Source organism: Uloborus diversus, chromosome 7 (genome assembly GCF_026930045.1).
Source record: "Uloborus diversus isolate 005 chromosome 7, Udiv.v.3.1, whole genome shotgun sequence".
NCBI lineage: Eukaryota > Metazoa > Arthropoda > Arachnida > Araneae > Uloboridae > Uloborus > Uloborus diversus.
Genome location: NC_072737.1, coordinates 59939221 through 59961885, shown reverse-complemented (window position 1 = coordinate 59961885; position 22665 = coordinate 59939221). Strand labels below are relative to the sequence as shown.

Below are 22665 nucleotides of genomic sequence, written 5' to 3'. Positions count from 1 at the left end.
AATTTTAATTTTACCTCTCATCATAAGCAAGTTTAAGTTGTTAATGTCGGAAGAAATTTTTAATTTTAGAAATAAGCCTAAAAAGTGGCAAAAATGCTTTTAATATTAATCAATTTAGATATAATTTTCGAAAAATACTGCTTTTTGTGAATTTTGCTAGGGTTGCAAAATAAGAGCAAAAGCAACAAACTAATGTTAGCTCAGCCTAAGTTTTTGTTTCAGTGGAACAATAGTTATTTGAAAATTGAATGACAATTTTTTTTGGAGGGGGGGGGGGAGCAAGTTTAGAAAAAATATTTAAAAGCACCATCTTTGAATATTGACAATTTCATTGCACATAAAATGTACTGTACTGTACATATTATTTTTATTTCTAAGTACCACGTTACCTGGCATTATCCGGCATGCCGCAGAATTGGAGGATCACCAGATTTTCAATAACTCCTACCTGGCCCTTTTCGGCATGCCAGAAAAATCGAGGTTAGGAAAAAAAATTAATACTATAAAAAAAATGTTCAGCTTGAAAATTATTATAAGTTCTATGCATATCTCATTAGTATTAATTAACAGTTTAATTTTGTAAAAATATTTACTAACAACTTCATTTGTTATTTTAAGAAGAAAAATATTATTTAATAATGAAAGATTTTATAAAAATTAAATTATAACTATGTAAGCAAACATTTAAGCAGTAAGTTACCGCCCCTAAACCAGTGCTAAAGAATTTACCATAGCTATTCAATAAATAAAAATTAAACTTGCCTCTGTAAAAGGAACCTAAAATCATTTATTTAAAAAAAAATGAACAAATTGCAGTAACAATCATTGCTTCTGAATTAATTGCTTTATTGACATATAATTAAATCCATTAATAATGAACTACTATAAATAACAAGCACATATTATGTACAATACACAATTTTTTTTGAAAGAAATTGGCTTTCTAATTGGAACTGAATGCGGAAATTTACTTTTGTTTTGTTGCAAAATAAACCTTAAATTATCTGGCATGCCAGAAAATTCGAATTTCCCGGCATACAGGTCAACCTCGCTTTTTTCCGTCATGCCGGATAATGCGGGGGAATATACGGTAATTTAATTCAGTCCAACTCCTCTATATCGAACGTGGGATATAGTATTCCCCTGTTTATAACTTTCAATTTAAATGGTCCAACTGAAATTTCAGACTTTTGTAATGATCCCGAAAGATTAGATAATCAGCTATCACAATTAAAAAATTTCCAAAATTTAAAGCTTTTTTTAGTTTTTGTCCCAGCGACATTCCTTATGAATTGTTCTCTCCACAAACACCATCTAGTGTACTGCTTACCCCTTTTTTGCTAAAATACTTCGGCTCAAACCACATTCCTGACTAATTGGTGCTTAGGTAAGGCAGCTATTTGTCCAAATGGGAAACAAACCAGATTTCAAGCTCCCTCATTTTTTAACTAGTTTTGGTCAATGAAAGAGGCCATTCTCTAGTTTTCTGTTGATTTTAAATTTTACCGCTAATAATCCTGTAAAATTTGCAGTTATTATGGTCAGTCTGGATAAGCTAAAAGGCTTTTCTTTAGAGGAAAGAGTTTAATTCATTCAGAAATCAAATTTGTGGAGTTCAATCCGCAATTTGCCAGGAAGTTTCCCTTTCTAAGTCTTTTCTCCCTCTGTCTGCAAGTCTCTGAATTCTCTCACCTCTGCATACAAAGAAAAGTATATTTTATGGCTTGCTTATTATTGAGTTAAGTATAGTTAGTACTACTATTTCAGTTTATTGCTCTGGTTACTAATTGAAATATTGTGCGATTCGAATATTTGTTTTGAAGTATCTAAAGGAATTCTTCCTTTTTCTTTTCGTTGTAAAATTGGATGTAGTAATCCCTCGGTTAAAGTGATCTCGCAAGTCAATCTGTTGAGTTGACAACTGCAAGTCAACCTGTCGTTTGCTGCAGCAGGTTTTCACTGTATAAAAAAAATCACTTTAAGTTTATTAAAAAAACCTAGAAGTACCATGTGTAATTTATACACAATGCTTAGAACTAACATTAAGATCAAATCTAATACAAAAACTGTAAAGTAATATAAGGTAGAGCAAAATTATGCATACTAGAGTGAAAACTCACATGATTACAGCAAAGCATAGTATGAAAATAACTATGCTAAAATTTTAAATAAAAACTAAAAATGGGAAATTCTTTTCTGACAAACAGTATGCATAGTGTTCTTGACATTTCAAATTTTTTTAGTTGAAACTTAGTTATTAATTTCATTGATTATGTCTGAAATTCAAATCTAGGTGTAAGGTAGCGAAAGTGAGAAAGTTAACTTTGTTAGAATCTTTGGTGTTTTCCATCTTTATCCTCCCAGTTTACAATTTTTTTTTTCTGCCAAAAGATTTATAATCCTTTTTATTTTTCTTCGTGTATTAAAAGCTGGACATATTATAAATCTTGCTCCATTTTGAGCAGACTTTTAAAAGCAAAATTTATTCAGATGTTTAATATAGTAGTTAGATACTTTTATCAGGGGGTGCCCTCTAAGGTAGCAGGAGGCTGTCATGACACAGACTGTGCCACTGAATTTTTTAAGGGGTGTTTTTCATGGGTATTTTTCTTTTTTTTTTTGTGGGGGCGGGGGCTTTCATTTATGAAGTGTTTTTTTTAGGGTGGGAGGGCACTTCTGTATTTATGATACAGAGACCAGAGACATTTCATAGTTCTCTGGGGGTTACTTTTTCTTTTTAAATGTAGTACATTGAATCAGGTACACTGAGTGTTGAAACCAAAGACATTTCAACAGATTTCTGATCTCTGTAAAATGACATCTGGTGTAAAAAGGCGTATGATGCAAAAAATGTAAGGAATGTTTTTTTCATTAATAGAATGATAAGATTTCTAAAAGTATTTTCAAATATTTTTAATTCAAGCAATAGTTTTAGATTTTGAAGTGAAGTATATGCAAATCTATTTACTAGCTATTTCTTATCAACAGTTAGGTTTTGTGACCAATGGCAAGGTTACTTCCTTTCGGAATAAATCTTGAAGGAATATGAAATACATTGGTCTTTGTGGGTTTAAATTGAATGTCAATGAGATTCTTTTGGTCATTATCTCTTTTTTTTTTGCGATATTCTAAATAGCATATGCTTATCTCACTGCTTATTTTTTGTTGCTCACAGCAGATTTCAAAAATAGATTCTTAGGGAGAGATTTTTCTTTCATACGCTATAGTCCAATTAAAGGTTTGGAAACTTAAAAGTGTACAAAGTTTTATATCTATTGTGAGAATATTTGTGAACATTTGAAAAATTTTAAATATTTCAAATTCTAAATTTTTAAAGCTTTGCATATTTATTATTTTAGACAGCTCTTGGACAAACAACAGGTATTGTTTGTTATAGAAAATTATTACTCTTTCTGTGTTTTATGTACTTGTGTTGAAGGCTTTAATTTTGAATTTGATTTGCATGAAATTCTTAACTGACTGCATGTCTATCATCATGCATGTAATGCAAAAAAAAAAAAAAAAAACACTAATAGATTGTGTACATCATCTGAATTAACTCTCTGTATTTGATTCTATCCAGAAAACCATACCATAGGGTAAAAATAGAAAAAAATATAAGTAACAATCGAAAGAGCATATTAGAGCATTGTTTGGACACACACATTATTTGCAACTCTTTCAGTTAAGGGGCAAAACCAGTTCAGACGGGTTAAAAAATTCCACTGCTTTTATGTCATAAAATGTTAGTAGAACTATTCAAGAATATGTTGCCAAAATTTCAGTGAAACATTCCGATTAGTTCTGATGCTATGAGCACTAAGTGACTAGAGATTCAAAAGCGTTCACATTAATTTTTTCCAAACACGTTTCTCTAGAAACAACTTTTTTTCAACTGGTGGGCATTCTAGCTCAAAGAGTTTATTGACCTATCGTTCTGAAATTTTGTGTGAATATTCTTTATTCAATTATACTCTTTATGAACCTAACTCTGGGATGATATTGTTAATAGAAATATTTTTTTAATGCCAGAAATGTGAGAAAAAAAATGGTAGAGAAACACTTCAAACACCTCAAAAACATGCAATTTTCAACTTTTTTGATCCCAATTAGGTTCATATTCTTAGGAAATACAGTATAACCCCAATTTATAACGATCACCAAGGGACAGGAAAATTATTGTTAAATCGAGGAACATATACATTCAATGCAGTCAGATCCAGACCAGTGAAACATATCATTAAATTGGGGAAATCATTAAATCGGGTATTATTAAATCAAAGTTATACTGTATGTTGTTCAAGAAAAAAAACATGCAAGGATTACAGATAAAAATTGTGGCTTCGGTAATGCCCACCAGTAACAAACTCGGATGAAAACTCCCATGAACAGCAGTTTTTGACTCCACTATTTTTGGTGGAAATGACTAGAAAACATTACAAGGTGTACTTCAAAAGATGAATAAAATATCTTTCAAGTTTAAACAAATTCTGATTATTTCTTTTCTGTTAAAAAAAAATCAAAACAAACACTAAAATTTTGCCCTCCTAAACTGGTTTTCCTCCTTAGTTATTAAAATATGTTTTTAAAATTTGAGGTTTCAAAAATCTACTGAAAGTTTAAGAAAAGTTGACACATTTAGCAAGTGTTAGTGAGAAATTTAAAATATCTGTCTCTCACTTTGAAGATACAGAGGGTGAAGTTGGTTCGTAACTTCCATTTCTTGCCAAGTCTTTAAACTTGGCTTGTTCTCTTACAATTTCGGCCAACTTGAAGACTGTATATCTCTATTACAGGAGAGGAGGTAACTAATTTGTCAAAAGAAAAAAAGTAATTCATTATTTTCTTTCAATTGCTATCTTATTATTCTATTTATATTTTTTCATTCATGCCCAATGTAGTTCCTGGTTAGAAGTAAATTCACCTGAAATTCCACTGCAGTTTTAAATAAAATGTCTTTAACATGCTTGAATTATTTGCATGCATGCATTATTTGCAGGATGAGCTCATTTTCTAATTTCAAAACTTTTTATTGCTGTTTTTTTTTTTTTTTTTTTTTTTTTTTTTTTTTTTTTTTTTTGTAATTGCATTGTGATGCAATCTTTGCTGCTTGTGCATGTTAAATCACCATAATAATAGCTTTAAATCTAACTCATAGAACTGTTTGAAATGCAGTGTTAGACTTTTGTAATGGGAATCAAAGATTGTCAAAGTATTATAAAATTGTTTATTGCTTAAAAAGTTTAATCCCTTATTAAGATGTTGTTTTAAATATGCCATTTGCCATGAAGTGACCATTAGATGGTGCTTAGTGAAATAAAATTTAATCTCAGCTGTTGACTGTATAATTATGCTTAGTTTGATGTTTGTCTTTTGTAGCAAAACTACTTCCAAATTTAAATTTTTTGAGACCATTGCTCTGAGTCCACACTGCACTCTTCAATAAGTCCTGCAACAGATTGTAGTTCATAAATGCAATGCTCCCTGATGTATTCACAATGCATCATATATACATTTATATTTTGTGCAATTTATTCTTAACTGAATCTGCTCTCATCATTTACCAAAGCATCTGAGAAAAAAAAATTAGACAAAGCATGCACAATTAAATTGTTTGTTGAAAATTAAAAATTTCTGATTGAGGGATCGAAAGATCCTGTATTTTTCTGCTTTAGTTTTATTTTACGTATTATTTCTTTTGTAATTCGCTGAATTTCAAGAGTGTTTTTACAGTGTATTAAAAAAAGCTGTTAGTTTTCTGAATCCATTTTGTAAATTTTCTTGCCCCCTTTTTTAAACAGTTGAACAATGTTTTTCCCATTGTCTCTGAACTATTTTCTGTTTGAACTCCAGGGCTAAGAATGGGACAAGTTTCTATCGTAAAAAAAGAAAAATAATAATAATAAATAAATAAAAAGAAACAGAGTGAGACAGAACAAGATAAGAGTTAAAAGTAATAAATAATCAGTGAGTGAGTTAAATCTTTGAAGTCCAGAGTTTTTTAAAATTTAATTTGTTTTGTGATCATATTAAAAGAAATTTGCTACTTGTTAGGGAATGATGAAAAACACATTTTTCTCAAACAATGTGAAAAATCTTTAACTTTATTTCTTTAAAAATCACAATTCCTCAATGTGCTTGTTAATATTTTCTGTTTTTGAACACTTTTCATTGAATATAAGTTTAATAAATAATAAGCCTTTTGACATTCATTGTGAAGGAAAGCCAGTTTTCTTTCATTATTCTGATATTTTATTGCTTTATGCTTCATTAATTGAATATTATGCTTGCAAGAACATAAAAAGTAACTTTCAAAAAGTGACCTAGTTATCTATAGGAAGTGACAATACTGTTTGCTAGCTCTTGACTAAAATGTTGGTTAGTTAAAGTGACTCTCTATCAATAAAAGTAAGATTTGATGTTCGTAACATTAGAAAATTGCTTAAGGAGGCAAATAATAATAATAGTAGCAGTAACAACAATAATAATATACTTTTTACTATCATCATTTTTTTATTGTAGTAAAGAAAACTTACAGGTTTTTTCCCTCATGTAGTTAACAGTATTATATCTAGATATTGAACTTAGTGCAAGAGTATGTGAGATTAGTGTAAAGTAGATAATATACATTGGCAGCTTCTTTTTAATGAAATACAAATATCACCTGTAATTTAAAATGTTTTTTTTTTTTTTTATTACAGAAAATGAAAGTAATTTTATACTCAAAATCATTCGTGAATAAAACATAGAATTAGTTCATGAGTATATTATTTAACAAAAAAAAATTTTCTAAGTTGCATTTTCATCCAATCCTGCATCTTTTTCAGTGACAGATTTAGCATGTCGCAATTGCGGAGTACCAAAGGACTATACCCTGAATGTGATTTTGAAATGCAGATGATAAATGTTTTAAATATGAAGAGGGATCAAAAATATGTTACGATGGGTCTCTAAACCTGTAAATCTGTCACTGATAATTTTAAATGAGATAAGTTTTCTTCTTTCAGTGCATTTCTATGCCAGTATTTCTTTCTTTCTTGAGCCAACATTTTTTTTCTCTTGACCAAATTTCATCAATTCAAAATGTAACATTGTGAATTTAAAAAAAAAGTTGATTATTTCCAAAAAATATTGATTTTTATTTAAAATGCACATTTGCGTGAGACCTGCATCTGTTTTCTTCCTTGTTTTTAGAATCTGAATATCTTATACTAAACTTGTGACAATTTTATGTATATTTTGTTGGCAGGCTTTCCTAATGTTGGAGACAATGCAAGCACTCCACGACCACCACAAGCTGTACCAGCACCTCAGCATGTATAGGTTTTATATGAATTTATATTGTTCTCACTTGAATAATCTGAACTGAGATAGAGTTTTATGAAGGCCTTTCTTCACAACAAACTTTGAATGCTTCAGGGAAGCATGTACGCAGTTTACCGTGAGAAGCAGATTTCTAGAAATGAATTCCTTTATTTATTTCGTGAAGCATTTTAGCATGGAATAAATATTTGCTGCATTATCCAATTCAAAACTTTCCAAGGCCTTATTTTGCAGTCCACCATTACCAAAGCTACAGAGCAGTTATTCTATGCTTCTGATGTAATAGATTGTTTTTATAATTTGTAAAGTCTGCTATTGCAAATTAATAATTGTAAAATCTGCTGTTGCTATTGAAGATTGGGAACACATTCTACAGTTAAATTATTCGCATGTAATTATTTGCAATTCTCATTGTATTATACAAGTATTTCCAAAGTTAGAAAAGAAAATAAATAAGTAAAAATAAATCTTTTTTTAAGCATTAAAAGTTTGCTAGATTTATATTTTCTTATGCATCTGTATTTCATAGTTAATGATATATATGACTTGAAGAAAGGAGAACCTATATTGCCATGCTTAAACTATTTTATGTTTTGCTAGTTCTTGTTTCATATCTTGTACTCCTTGTTTATGTAACTTTCAAACCTTTGGTAAGGGGGAAAGGGCTGAGTGGTACCCATATTACTGTCCTCAAAATATTGTCAGTTTTACTTACAATTGTTCCTTTCATGTGCTCTACATTTTTGTGTATAAGAGTGCTAGTAAATATCCTTTGAAGATCAAATTACTTTGCATTTTAGTCCCTCCCCCCTTTTTTTTACATTTTATGTTATATTTGTATTTTAAGCCTGTAAAATGTACAAAAGAAAAAGATATTATTCTGAGCTTATGTGAAATCTTTAATCAATGAGCACCATTAAGTTGCTTTGATTTTAATTAAATTATGAATGTTTATTGAAAAAAATATTCTATATTTGTTATTCTGCATGTATTTATAGGAAAACTGGTTTCATATGTTTTCATGAGTTTCATCCACTATAGTATTTTAATCAAATTACCAATATGTTGAAACATTTATTGCATTTAATGTCATTCACAACTTATGGTTCATGTTCATCTAAAAATCTTTATTGTAATAAAAGCAATTTTAAAGAATTCATTTTGTATACATTTGTCAGTCAGTTACATAAAAACCTTAATTGTTTTTTATTCCCTAATATGGTGCTTTTAATTCTAAGTTTCTTTCCGAGATCATAATTTTAAAATTTTACTATTCAGAGTAACAGATTTCAAAATAAAGCAGAAAATTATTGTTTAGTTTTGCATGTGACTTTTTTTTTAATATAAAAATTAAGTACTACAATTACATTGCTAAAAGCATCCCATTATATTATCTCTAATGATACTTGATCTTCTTCTTATGTTGAAATTGAACCCTTTGAGTCCTTGATATTGTAGTATGTTATCGAAAATATGTTTTGTGCTCAGAAGGTAGTTGCAAATGTTAACCACTAATTGTTAATTCCCATCCCTTAAAACTGACAATTTCTCGCACATTTTTTGCTTACAAACTCTTGAGAGAGCCCTTGGTCCCAAGGGCCATGGCAGTGAAGTAAAAAACTGACTTCTAAGCACAAACCAGTTCCTGGTGCGCGAATATTCTGTTTGCCTGGACTCAAAAGGTTAAAAAACAAGAATGTCTAGACCTCTTGACCTAGACAAATGTATTGCTAATGAGTACTTAAGCATGCTTAAACATTTATTTTGAGATTTCTAAAAATACATACAATATAAAAATGGAAATTTAAATTCAGCTGAGCATTTATAGTTAGAAAAGTGTTAAAATGTACTTCTGATTTCATAAGTTTTTAACATCATATAAAGCTTCAAAATATTAATTTTATATTTATTAACAAAAAAATATGCATATGTATCAACTGTATGAAGTGGAAAATTATATGCAATAAATACTCATTTAATTGAGTGATTTGTTTAATTTTACTACTTTAAAAAAAAAAAAAAAAATGCCATTATTTCTGCTAAGAAAATTTCTTAATAAACCAATAAAACACTTGGATGATACAATTTTTGAAATTCGACTGAGTTAAAGAATCTTCAAAAGCTATTCATCTTTTGAACTTTTGCTTCAAGGGTTTAAAAACTTATCTGTTCACCTTTTTTCCTGCTTTTTACCTTTGAAAAGCAGAACTCTTCACCCTGTAACCATTAGACTGATTGCTATATGTGATAAAAACTGCAATATTTTCCATGTTACATCTTTAAAATCATCATACTTAAGTATTTTGAAGTAAACTGAATGAGCCAAACTGAAGTATATCTATTACATTAACTAATGTTTTAAACATCTTTTCCCCTAATATTGAAATTTTTTTTGTGTTTGTTTGTTATTTATTGTGGGAATTTCTGTTAGAGTTTGTTTTTTTCTTTTTGGAACCCATTTTAAATTTAGATGAAAATCTTATGGCATAGGAGTGTGAAAATGTATTTTAATTGCAGGCTTCCCACCGTGCCATTTTTCGCCAAAATGCCCTTTTTTTTTCATTGTTCACTGAAAGTCCTTTTTTAGTGGCAAATCTTGCTTTTTTGTAAAAATACATGTTTGGTCACTTTGACGTTTTTTTAAAAAAATTTTTTTATCAAACCTACCATATCCATTTGCTTTTCTTTTGAATATTAAACAACTTTGCTCACCACTGGTGACAACAGGAGCATGAAAGTTCTTTTTCCCCTGGCAGAAGTCACAGCCGACCCCATGCTTATTGATTTCAACAGGGCTGTGGAGTTGGAGTTGGACTGTTTTTGTGGTAAAGGAGTTGGAGTCGTTTGAAAATATGCCCTCCCCCCGACTCCAACTCTGGGTTTCTTTTTTTTCTTTAATTTTCACCGACTCTCCTTGCAATTTTTAAAAACTGACTACCAATTAATTTGATTACATGTATAAAGGCCTACTAATAAAAAAATAATTCATTGTGGCAACCAGCTGACTTGATTGTTTATCGAACTTTCTGTAACAGCTTCCTATGCCGTGGTCTCCTAGTTTGCTTATTTTTTATTTTTATTTAACTGTTAGCAACTGTCAGCAAACAGTTTTGGGCTTAACATTTTCTAAGTAATCCCTTTCATATAAAAGTAATAATATATTTTTTACCTAAAAAGAATGTATCATTTGAGCATGCCGAGAAACTTCTGACGATGCTTGGTAAATTCAAATAAGTGTTGGCACAAAAACACAAATCCAAAAGATCCGTTAAAATATAAATGTTTTTTTAAATCTAGAGATTTTATCTAAGAAAGCTTAGTTATCACTAAAAAGTATAAAATAAAATCAGTACATGATTTATTGGTTCAACTCTCAATAATTGTAGTTAATCATAAAATCTTCATATTAAAGTTAATTCTAAAGCTGCCAATAAAATTAAAATTTAGCCAAGAAATGCAAGTATAGTAAAAGCTATTCATACAAAGCTGTATACCGCCGCATTTTAAGTGAAATTTGCTGCAGACAGACGTGTACCCGACCTCTCCCTGCAATGCAGTGCAATGTTTTCATTGAAATTTTTAAGATGAAATTTAAGATTTATTTTTAGGAAAAATTTTCATAATTAAAGTGTTTCAATTTTATAGACTCAAACAAAGTTGAGGTGTCACCCACCAGATGGGTGTTGCCTGGTGGGGGTGGGGGGGGGGAGACTGCCTCCTGTCAAGAAAATTTTTTTGACTTAACAAAAAAAGTTTTTTTTTCTCTCAAGTTTTCGCGTTGAAAGATTGAAAGCGCAGAGTTTGATCAACATCTATTTGTTGAACACAAGAGGGGAGTAAATTAATCCTTTACAATTAAAAAAAAAAATGATTTTAAAGTAATCTTACTTTAGAAATCACAACTGTTGGATAATTTGATTTTTAAATTGAACTTCTTAAGTTGTATGCATCTTTGGTTTACAATAAAATACAATGCGAAAATTTCATAAAAAGGAATTAATGTAACAATCTCTGTTTAGGGGTTTCCCCCCCCCCCTTCTCATGAGGGAGGGTATTTGAAAAAAAATATAAATAAATAAAAAAGCCGGAGTCGGACGTTTCAAAATCCAGGAGTCGGAGTATACCGTTTTTCTTCCGACTTGATATTAAAAGAAGCTTTTCACTTTCTTTCCAAGTTCTTAGCCAGGATCATACTAATATGTCGGGAACTTAAAAAGCAAAATTAGATGCTATTGGAAGCATTAAATCATGAAGTGCATCAATTGTGATCAATTAAGAAGTGGAATTAGTTTCAATAATGGATAAACTTTTCTTCTGAGCAGAAATGCCAACAGGAGTTACAAGAAAGAGCTGGAAAAGGAAAGAAAACAGAAAAAACTAGAAGATGGCTGAATGACGCTTGTGGTCACAACAATTTTTAAAAAGATATCAAAGATTGCTGAAATTCAAAATTTATTAAGTGCTCTCATTGACATACCAGGGATGATCGTTCTTTAAAACGTTTCCAGTATTTTTTTCTAGGATTTTTAATGTTTAATTTTATTTTCATTTTAAAATTTCGATATTAAAGTTTTCTCAAAAATTCCTGTTGCATCATTTTTCTTTTTCTGATTTGATCTCTATAATAGTATTTTATGGTTAAATATCTATTCTATTTTATGAAAAGCATTTTAAACCTCTGAATGAGTTGTCACTATGAAGTGTACTTGCAGCCTACTTTTCGAGAAATTTGCTTTTAGTATAAAAATTTTTCTAAATTCGCGTTTCACATATTTATTAGAGATAGGGAGGCGGTTGGCAGCGTGATGATAAGGTGTTGGCCTTCAATGCCTTGGACCCTGGTTCTGACTGAGGTGGCCAGTTGGTGGATTTTGGACATGCAGGAAATCATCAGCTTCCATGTCGTATTATTTTGCGGTATGTAAACGATCCCTTGGGTATTTGGCTTTGAATTTGCTAGGCAAAATTAAATTTGTAGTGCAGTTTCACATCGAAGAGAGCCCTTATGCCTCCATCTGGTGGAAACTTCAAAAACTACTTGTGTGATGCATCAGTGCCTTAATGGTGGCACATGAAAGACTAATGCCTTGTCAAGGAGCGCACCAGGACTGGTAAAGTTTTTCTGGGTAAGAGGCTATACAAAATAACCTCTTACTTAGCCCGAATGGAAACAAAAGAAAAAAAAAGAGATGGGCAGTATCAATCTTTTTAATGATCTGTTCATCAGAGGCTCATTCTTTCTTTTACTCATTCATTTGAATGACTTAGTTCATTTTAAAATATTACAGGTGATCTCTCTGTAAGACATACCCATATACATTTTTTAAATGTTTTATTAGGTAAGTGATATATTTTAAAGGATAAACCTAAATTATCTAAAAGTAAGAAAATATGCCTATGAAAAATTAATCAAAAAACATTTTAATTAGGATCAGATGCATAAAACAATTACAGTCAACTCTCAATAACTCGAAGTCCCAAGGGAACAGCTTATAAACCTTCGAGTTATTGGTAATTTTAATTTTCAGAAGTTCCCACAGTTTTTTAAATTTTTTGGGACCCAATGAAACTTTGAGATAAAGGAATATTTGTGATATGAGGTTTCAAACTATCGAGACTCGACTGTATATAATAATAGACCATTTCTTGCAAAAAAAAAAGTAACAACAAACATATTGGTATCTCAGCTGTGGTATTGAATAATTTAATTTAAAAAAAAGGACTCACTTAAATATTAGAGAGCTTCAAAATTATCCAATAGTACCTATGGGAAAATATAAAAAAAGAAAAAGAAAAGTACAACACACGTTAAAATGATGAAAAATTAAGCAATAACCCTCATCAAAAATTCTCTGGATATTGAATGTAAAATTAGGAACTTGGAAGTGGCCAAGCTAGTTAAAAAGGAAGCCAAATTAACAGAGATGATAGTTATTAGGGATGTAATAGATAGAAGACAAACGAATCGGCCAGAAAAGAAATAAAAGGAATTTTAGAAACAGTTTTCGCGATAGAAAGCGTGATAAATGTTTTAACAGGGGACTGGATCTGGAAATGGAAAGTCCAAATATTTTGTTAGTAGCCCAAACAAGTTACACAAAATATTGCTAATGGACACATTGAAAAAATGCAAATAATGAATGATGCAAAACACTAACACAGCCAGAATTACCTTCTGGAGGGGGTTTTTTTTGATGAAAAACACCTTCTGGAGGGGTTTTTTTTTTGATCAAAAATACCTTTTAAAGGGGATATTTTTATCAAAAATACCTTCTGAAGTTTTTTTTTTTTTTAATCAAAACTGCTCTTTTATATGCATAAACTACTGTATTAAAATTTGCATTTATGTTTAAACCAATGGCTCTGGGGAGTGTTTTCACCCCTCAGTGCGCCACTGATTCAGAAAGTAAAAATGATTTGAAATATATATAGAATATAATATACTACATTGAGAAAAATGACGTTTGCAATTTATTGAGAGTTAAAATTTTGAAGATGATTGTAATTTTAAAAAAAAATTATCACAAGTGCATCATTACGATGTTTCAAACTGTTCACCGTTCAAAAGAAGGATCGTTTCTTTTTACCCGACTGCGCGTGCGCGACGCAAAGGAGGGTAATGTGTTTATCAGTCTATGTATGTATGTCCGTTTCTATGTGGCGTTCTACAGGCTAAACGCCTTGGCCAATTTTGGTAATTCTTACGTCAATCGATTTGTCTTAACGTTGGGAGTGTCACTAAACACGATACGATACGATTCCGAGTCACAACTGACTTCAACTGTATTTATATCGAGGACTGCATGCTAAGTGCCTTGCCTCCATTATTTTTTATACCGATAGATGGCAGCACCATCACCGGATCGAACAGTTAATGATAATTTAGAACTAGATCAGGGGCCCTACAACGTAAGTAACGTTCCATTCTGGTGACGACGTTTTCTCCCTCACGAAAACCGAGAACAACCGAGAAAATAGTCGGTTCCTCCCATTTGCTCTTACCACCATTGCATCGAGTGAGTATTTTGTCCCTGTTTCCAGCGTTCCGAGAACTACTCGTGACGCGGGAAAGGAATCTCTTCAGTCGGACTGGAGTTCTTTTTTCCTACGGCAAAAGAGGCTTGCAACTCCGTTTCCCACGGCATTTGCGGTTTCTCGTACTAATTGAGTTTTTTTGTCCACAGCAACGGGGATCCGCAACTTCTAATTCCACGGCGTTTCGGGATCCGAGGAGTTATCTCCTGGCCAAACAAATTGGCAGATACATTTCTTGATATGTCATAACCAACCTTTTTTTTCTTTTGTGTTTACGCATTTTATTAATTTTATTTTTGACTTATTTTTTTCTTTTGAAAATATTCTTTCGAAAGAATACTTTAAAATGCAAAGTGCCTCTTTGTTTGCCTTTTGTTTAATATACATCAGTTTTCAAAACTTTTTCACGGTAAGTAAGCGAATAAAATTTGACAATGGTCTAGTTTTAAGATTACCCCCCCCCCCCCCTTTAAATTGTTGACAATGTAGTCTCATCCTTACGACTATGTTTCGTATAATTAGAAATGCCGATTTGGGAAGCACGGTTGCTGTAGTTTGAAACTAGTGACTGTTAATCTTCGTTTACACCAAAGAATTCTCTTTCTTCATAAACTTTCATGCGCCACATATTTGTTTTGATTTCATGATTCTGTATAAAGCCTTGAGAAAGGTGGAATCTTTATTAATTAAAAAAAAAAAAAAAAAAAAACTAAGCAATTATTATGTTTTTTGAAAAAATAAACGATGAACTCGCTCTTGATTATCTTTCAAAAGCAAAACAAACGGCTTTTAAGAACCATTTGACAGAATTTATTTGGTTCATAATGACCCCACTAGAAACCGTGAAAACATTATACCTATTAACGCAAAAACAAATCTATTGTTTAATGGCATTAACTCTTACGGACCAAGATTGTGGACACCTTACCCATTTTTAAAAAAAACCATTAATAATCGAAATTTGTTTAAGAAAAGGCTAAACAATTTTATACTCAATTCTATTGCAGTCAATTTAGGATAAAGTAGCATATTTGTAATAGTATACCTGGGTTCCGTTATAAAATAGACGTACTTTATTGCATTACTCGTGTTGAGTTTATGTGTTCTTTGTATGATTATGCATTTATTTTTTGTTTATTCTATCTTATGCTATAAACTGGCCCAAAATTAAGTTCTTTTTTGAGTGGTGAGAGCTAGTCAGGCTACTGTTATAGCTTTTACTCCTATCTACTCAATCAGAGATTTTCAAATAGACAGGGTGAAATATATTTAAAAAAAAAGAAAAAAAAAAACCTTTTTTTATTTAATGCAAATTTGAAGAATAATGGATTAATAATAAAGCTGGGGAATTCAAAAACTATCGTTTTGAATTGACTACAATGCCCTTTCTCATTACTTCTAATGAAAAAACAGTGGTCCAGCAAATCAATTCGGCTAGAATAGTGTATAACTTATAACTTAACATGAAAAGTGCTGTGGGGTTTAAACTTTATTTCTTTTAATTAATTACATGGAAAGTGTTTCGCGTTGCTTTTGTACTGAGGTTACAACAAAACAGTGCGTAAACATACTGCGGAAAAAAAAAACTGAATGCAGTTTGATTCGAAAAATAAAGCTTGATATTTTATGAAATGTAAATTAAAAAATATTTGGTAGGTGAAAAATTTCTAAGGATCTTGAGGTTCTATTAAAATGACCAACGTTCATACCCTGCTATTTTTTAAGACAAAATTATATGTACAAAAAATAAAAGTTTGGGGGGACTGTAAAAATATTCTCAGTTATTAGAAAACGTCTATCTGTAGAGCAACGTTGCTTAACGTCACAAAATTGAATCCAGCAATATGCATGTCAAAACTATCAAAACATGTAATTTAAAGGCAGAAACACCAATATATAAACCAAGAAATGAGTCATTTCTCGCGATCGAAATTGTTAAAAAATGTATCTATTTGACCTCATCATAATTAATGTTTATTTAAAAACATCCATATTCGGGGAATGAGCTTAAGAAAAATATGTTCGTACCACTTTATAACGAAAAACATGTTCATAATATTTTGAAACCGAAGATATTTGAATTACTAAACGATTTAAACAATGCGTCAGTGTTTAATGAAAATCATGTTCCTATAATAATGTTACTATTATTAAAAGTAACTTGGCTGCAATATTTCCTAGACTCCTCTTGCAAAATTACAAGCATTAAAAATCCCACAATTGCAAAATTTCCATCACAACGCAAGTGTAAACAGCCACCGCCATCTTGACTAGGAAGCACTTCTCACCTCCCGAGAAAGCGAACTCACCACCTGCCACCCGGGTGAAAACGAAAATGCTCCTTCTCGGCAGCTAAAGTCGGCAGCAAGACGTTTAGGATAGCTTCATGGTAGGAAGAAATGGTGCCTCACGGAAAGTGACGTCACGCACGACGTAAAACTGGTTTTCTGACCAGTTTCTCGTTAACGACTCCCTTCTAGATATAATCATTGTAAGGCCCCAGGAGCTAATAGCTACCTGGGTCTAATAGCTACCTGGTGCTAGCACCCCCAGAGGTATCGTTTCACTTGGAGGACATTGAGACCACGAGCATATTTAACGTCGCCCAGTCCCCTTTAATGACGACGGTGGGTCTTCGACCATCGAGGTTCGATCTCAGGACCCTCCGGCCCCGAATCCGACACTCTACCGATCGGGCTACCACGGCCCCGTCACTAAACACATGACAGTAATCAAAGGTACCATTTCAAAAATCAGTTGCCATTTTGTCAGTTCGGGATCGGCGCACGTTGGGTGTTGCGCACTGTGTCGCACGCTACCTGCGTGTGACAAATGCAGGTAGTTTTCGCTACCTGAATTTTTTTGTTTACTAAGTCTACTAATTGGGGTCTCAATGGCCGAGTGGTCAAAGCGATTGCTTCTCCCACTTGAGGCGGTGGGTCAAGACACCCTCGCTCCGGATGTACTTCCCCTCTTTCTGATGTAAATTCTTTCATGTGTTCTTTATATGTATTCTGTACTGTAATAAAAAATATATCTTGCGTAACGAAGGCAAGACACTCGGATTGTAGTCCTCATCCAGGGTTCGTACGCTCCTTCAAAACTCTCCAATACTCCTTCATTTAGGAAATTTTTTTGAAGGGCCCTTTAAACTCCTTCATTTTGGTTTTAACTCCTTCAAAACTCCTTCTTTTTCAGTTCAAGACTACATAATCTTCCTCTATGACAGTAACTTATAACACTTTGATCGCCAACTAACTTCGTCACAACGGCGATTTTAATGTTAATTTCGTGCATTTATTATTTTTTTTATATAGATGTGATTTACAAATTGATCATAGTTAAGTCATAAAAGTTGAAGGTGAAAATAATATTAGATGATGAAGATGTTTCATAAGTGAAGTAAAACATGCTTAAATGATGCTTGGCTGTATTATCAAATTTTATGATTATTGTTTTTCCCTTCACCACACTCTCAGCAGCAGAAGTCAGGTTGTTTAATTATTCTTTAAATCTTTAAAACTACATAAGTAGATGTACTATATTAAGTGATTGTGTCAAAAAAATAATTGTTTAGTAAATAGCAATTATGATATTGTAAAAAGGGTCATCCACAAGTGATGTCATGCCTTAAGGAGGAGACGGTTTCGTGAAATTGTGACAAGGGGAAGAGAGAGGGTGACAAAAAGTGACATCACACAGTAATTATAATAATGGTTGTAGAAAACACGACGTGTGTCTGTGTGTGTGACAAGAGGAGGAGTTAGGTAAAGTGATAAAGGGGAAAGGGGGTCAAATATGCTGAAAAAAAATGTGACATCATTTATAATGACAGCCCATTAATGCTCCTTCAAAAACTCATTTTACTCCTTCAAAACTCCTTCATTTTATTTCTGAAATTGGGTACGAACCCTGTCATCAAAATAAACCCGTGCAATAAGCACCAAAAGAAAGAAAGTCTACTAATTCAGTTTTCATCTCTAACATGTTGCAATTGTTTTTGCTTTGATTCAAGGAACTGAGTTTCGCGACGTGTACTTTCTTGAGAGGCTTTTTTAGTTTTGCGAGAAAGATTTGATTGATGGGGGGGGGGGGGGGGGACGTTTCCGATTTCGCGTCATCATGAGTTATACAGGCTGTTTATATAGCTGTACTGTGGTTGACTTAAGTTCGCGCATTTTTGCCGAAGGTCAAGCACATGTAGCTTTTTAAGCCGAGTTAGGTCCGCGAGCCCATTTAAATTTTACGGGGTTCCTTGAATCAGAAAGGAATGTGCCCTGACTGTTGATCCTTCTATTCTGCTTTTGAATTTATGAATTGTCTTATCTGTGTACGGTTATAAATCTATTTCAACGGTGTAGTTATTCAGTAGTACTTAATACATTCTAAACTACTGGGCTTATACATTTTCCTTTTTAGTTTTTTTGGTTTTTACGCAGTCGGATTTTTTGTTTTTATTTAATTTAGGAGATCGTTCTGAACATTAAGATCTACTAATATTAGGTGCAGTATTTATTTAATTAATATTAAGTTTATTTTTATTTTAAATGTTAGTCCCACTATTCAAGTTCATGCAGAGCAAAGTGAAATTGTTAATTTCATTTACTTATTGAATTATTAATTAAATCAATATTGTATTCATTTACTAATTAATTCAGTTGCGTTCCTTCGTTTAAAATTTCACTTATTTATTAAATCTTTCAACTAATTTCTTATTCATTCATCATTTTAATTCTCTCATTTATTAGTTCTCATATCGTTTATTAATCCTCATATATTAATCAATTAAGTTACTTATTTATTTTTTAAATGTTTCACTGTCTATTTATTTATTCATTCATTATTTTACTCATTCATTTGATAAAAAATATATTTAATAATCAGATGGAAAATATTTCCTTAGAAAAATATTTAAGTTTTCACTCAGCCGGTGAAAAAAAAAAGTGAAAATTTCCCACCTTTTTTCTTAATGTACAAATTTATTGCCAAAATGAAAAAATAACGTTTCAACACAAATGCTATTATAAAATACTACGTTCTTTCTTTATGTACTACAATTTTCAAAACAAATTTCCAATTTGTTCATTTTGAAAAAGGTAAATTATTTTAACTATATCACTTTGTCCCATATCCACCTTCTTAATTTTACCGTTTCAAACTTCAGCTGAGTTAAAGTTAGCACATGCCACACGATATTCAAGTTGTATGTATTGTTAAAAATTCATCCGTTGGAATGTAATTAAAAAGAGCTTATTTTCTATTCCAAAAATTCTCTCGAAACAGTCTGAAAGTAAAACTCAAAACGCGAGAAATTAGTTTCCAAGTCAGCCTTTTCATGCAATCAAAAATCAATCAACTGATGCATAAACTTTTTTCTGCCTTCTTAGTTCAATTTTTAAATTTTATTTCTTTTTGAAGTAAGGGGTTCCTACGATAGAGAAAAGTTTTCTACTTAGCTCCCATATTTTTTTAGCACACGTGGCAGTCATATTATGCAATTTAAATATTTTACAAAACAGTTCACTGACTTTATTTTTCTAATGGGAAATAAAAAGAGTAGAATTAATTTTGTTTTCCATTCAGTATTGTTCATAAAACTTAGTTTGACTTAAATCTACGAAAACTCATTTCTCTTCTTCGTGTTTTATCGCTTAATTTATGAATGCTTTATATCTATACTATTAAAACGTGTGTGCGTCTATCTGTATCTTTAACTCTGTCGGACTGTCAATGTCTACCAAGTAAATACTGGTAATGTTCTATAAAAGACATTTAAGGGAAGCCATTCTGCCCTGTCTCACCCCTCCAACCTAAAGGGCCCGGATATGCAGAATGTCTTGAGGACATCCAGAGGTAAAAGCATTAAAATCATCTAGTTTCATCTGCCGCAGGCGGCATTGCACCACCACAAGTGGGGAACAGAAATTGTTTTTTCTGAACAGAAATGGATTACAGGAAATTCGTTATTTTCATGATTCACTGTTGTTTACTAGTTATAAAAAACGTCGCTAATTGTTCTAAAAAGTCAAATGAATGTAATTGACGAATTCAAATAAAAAAAGGTCTGTGTGCCGTCAATTTTTCTGTGATTTGATAAATATAGCAAAATAGAGTCGTCCAAGATGGCTATAATTAAAATTATTAGGACTCCAGACGATCCTCTTGGGAGGGGCGATTGGCTAATAAACTATGGGAGGGGGGAGGGGTGACTAACTATCCGCCATTGGGCTCTCCCCTGAAAATTTTGTTCTAAAAACGCAGTTTTCGACGATCTTAGGTAGTATAAGGAGGAAAGGGAGAGCTTGAGGTTTTTTCAAGAAATTTTTCGAAATTGAAGCTTCAACAATGCAGTTATATCTTGATATTGGAGTTCTGAAATACGATTTTAGAGGATCTTCAATGATGCTTGGAAAAGAGCAGTTCGGAGGCATTTCCCCAAAAACATTTCGGATATGAAGTCTTTAAGTGCAATTGTGGGCAATCTATGGTGACATTAGGAGAAAGCATAGGTTTCAGAACTTTTCCTTAAAAATATTTTGGTATTGAAGGGCCAAAAACGCAATTTTAGATGATTTTTGAAACTGAAGTCCTAAAAACGTGTGGCGTACATTCAGAGAGCTCTTAGCCATCCAGCCTTGAGATTCTTTTGGCTCAGCAGTAAAGTACTGGGTTACATCACAAAGGTCCATGGATCAAACATTGCCCCGGACACGCTTCGTCCAGTCTGCTTCCACATTTTTACTCAACATGCTGGTGACCCAGCTACTCAAAAAATGGCGCCATGTCAAGCAGCAACAGGTTGCAACTGGAGTCAAGTTGCTTACGCCTAAACGCCTGACTTCTCGGCGCCCCATCCGATCCAGATATCGCTCTCTCGCTCCATCACTTAGGGCAGCGGTAGGCAACCCGTCGATCGCGATCGACTGGTCGATCTCGAGTCCGTTTTCAGTCGATCGTAACAACATCTAGACCAAGTTCTTTGTCAGATCATCTTGAATGAACGTTATTTTAGGGAGGAAAATTGGACTCAACGTCATAATCAAAAGTCATTTGAATAAGTTTCAAAATTTTATTGTAATCGCTAAAAGTGACACAATTTTTAAATTTCATTTAAAACCTCTTTTTGCCTTTTGTTCTTGAAAAACGTCCTCAAAAGTTACTATTGATTACAGGTAAAACTTAGCATGGATATTTATAATTTTTTAAACTTGGAAAACATTGTTTCAAACTGGATGTTACCAGTTACCAGAAAGAAGGATAATTCCCCACCCCTCCTCGACAAGTCGATCTTAGTCTCCGCCAAGCATAAAAAGTAGATCGGCTGTTAATTTAGGTTGCCTATCGCTGACTTAGCTGTATGTGGTGTACATTCATGAAGCAGTCAACTCATCTTTGGCCCGAGCCTTGAGGTCCTTTTGGTTCTAGTAAAGTACAGTAAAACCTGTAAAGTTGACCACCTGCCTTTGTTGACCGCTTTAATCAGGAACGGAATGTCTTATCTTGTATAATGAAGGAAAACCTCTGTAACTTGACCACCTCGTTATCTTGACCACCTGTCTATCTTGACCACTAATATACCAAACTTGGTTTGGAGCTTGGAGCATTGTAAAAACCTTTTGCAAGTTGACCACTTGGTTTATTTTTTTAAAAATCAACTAAGCAAGTTATTTTATTTATTTTTATTTTTTTATTGTTTTCTAAAAATAATTTTACTACTTTGATGACAGACAAGCATTTTACCAACTAAATAAAACAGAATCATAAAATTTTTGCTGCTCTTTAACATATTTTGTTTTTGTTATTCTATTTGGGATAGTCTTTTGTACTCTCTATTCAATAATAACAGGTGTCAGTAGAAAAGTCCGAAGTCTTTTCTCCCAGTTGCAATATTTTGTGGCAAAATAGAAAAAATAATTGCGCTAAAGAGTTGCTTGTTTGATGTTACAGATTAAGCGATACGAGTTTTTCATTTTCAGCTGCCTTTATGAACTAGGAGCTTTCAGCTTGTTGCTCTTTGTGTTAAAAGTTTTTCATAAAATCGCTTCAAAAAGAAAGTTAGTTGAAATTGAGATTGATAAAAAGTATGAAATATTAAAATTAAATAAAAAGAGAGAAAGCCAGAGAAAATTAGTTGACACATAAATATCTAAAACTGCAGTGTCTAATATAGTAAAAAACGAGGAAAAAATAACAAAAATATTTGAATGACATTTGTAATTATTGCTTCCAAGTAATGTTAAACAATAAAAGTGTTTTGAACAAAAAAACTAAGTGGTAATTAGTCAAAAAAATGAATACATGGTGCAA

General features: G+C 32.0%; 1 protein-coding gene across 3 annotated transcripts in view; it reads left to right on the top strand.

The window, feature by feature from the left end:
• LOC129227053 (Golgi reassembly-stacking protein 2-like) overlaps nt 1-9297 on the top strand; it is a 42450-nt gene extending 33153 nt beyond the window's left edge. For 2 of the 3 annotated variants that reach the window (XM_054861697.1, XM_054861695.1), the window contains one exon: nt 7250-9297. In XM_054861697.1, the coding sequence (XP_054717672.1) occupies nt 7250-7323 (74 nt within the window). In that variant the 3' untranslated portion in view covers nt 7324-9297. Of the gene's footprint in view, nt 1-3359; nt 3382-7249 lie in introns of all 3 variants that reach the window. The other variant, XM_054861696.1, reaches the window with a different exon arrangement.
• Nucleotides 9298-22665: the final 13368 nt, after the last annotated feature.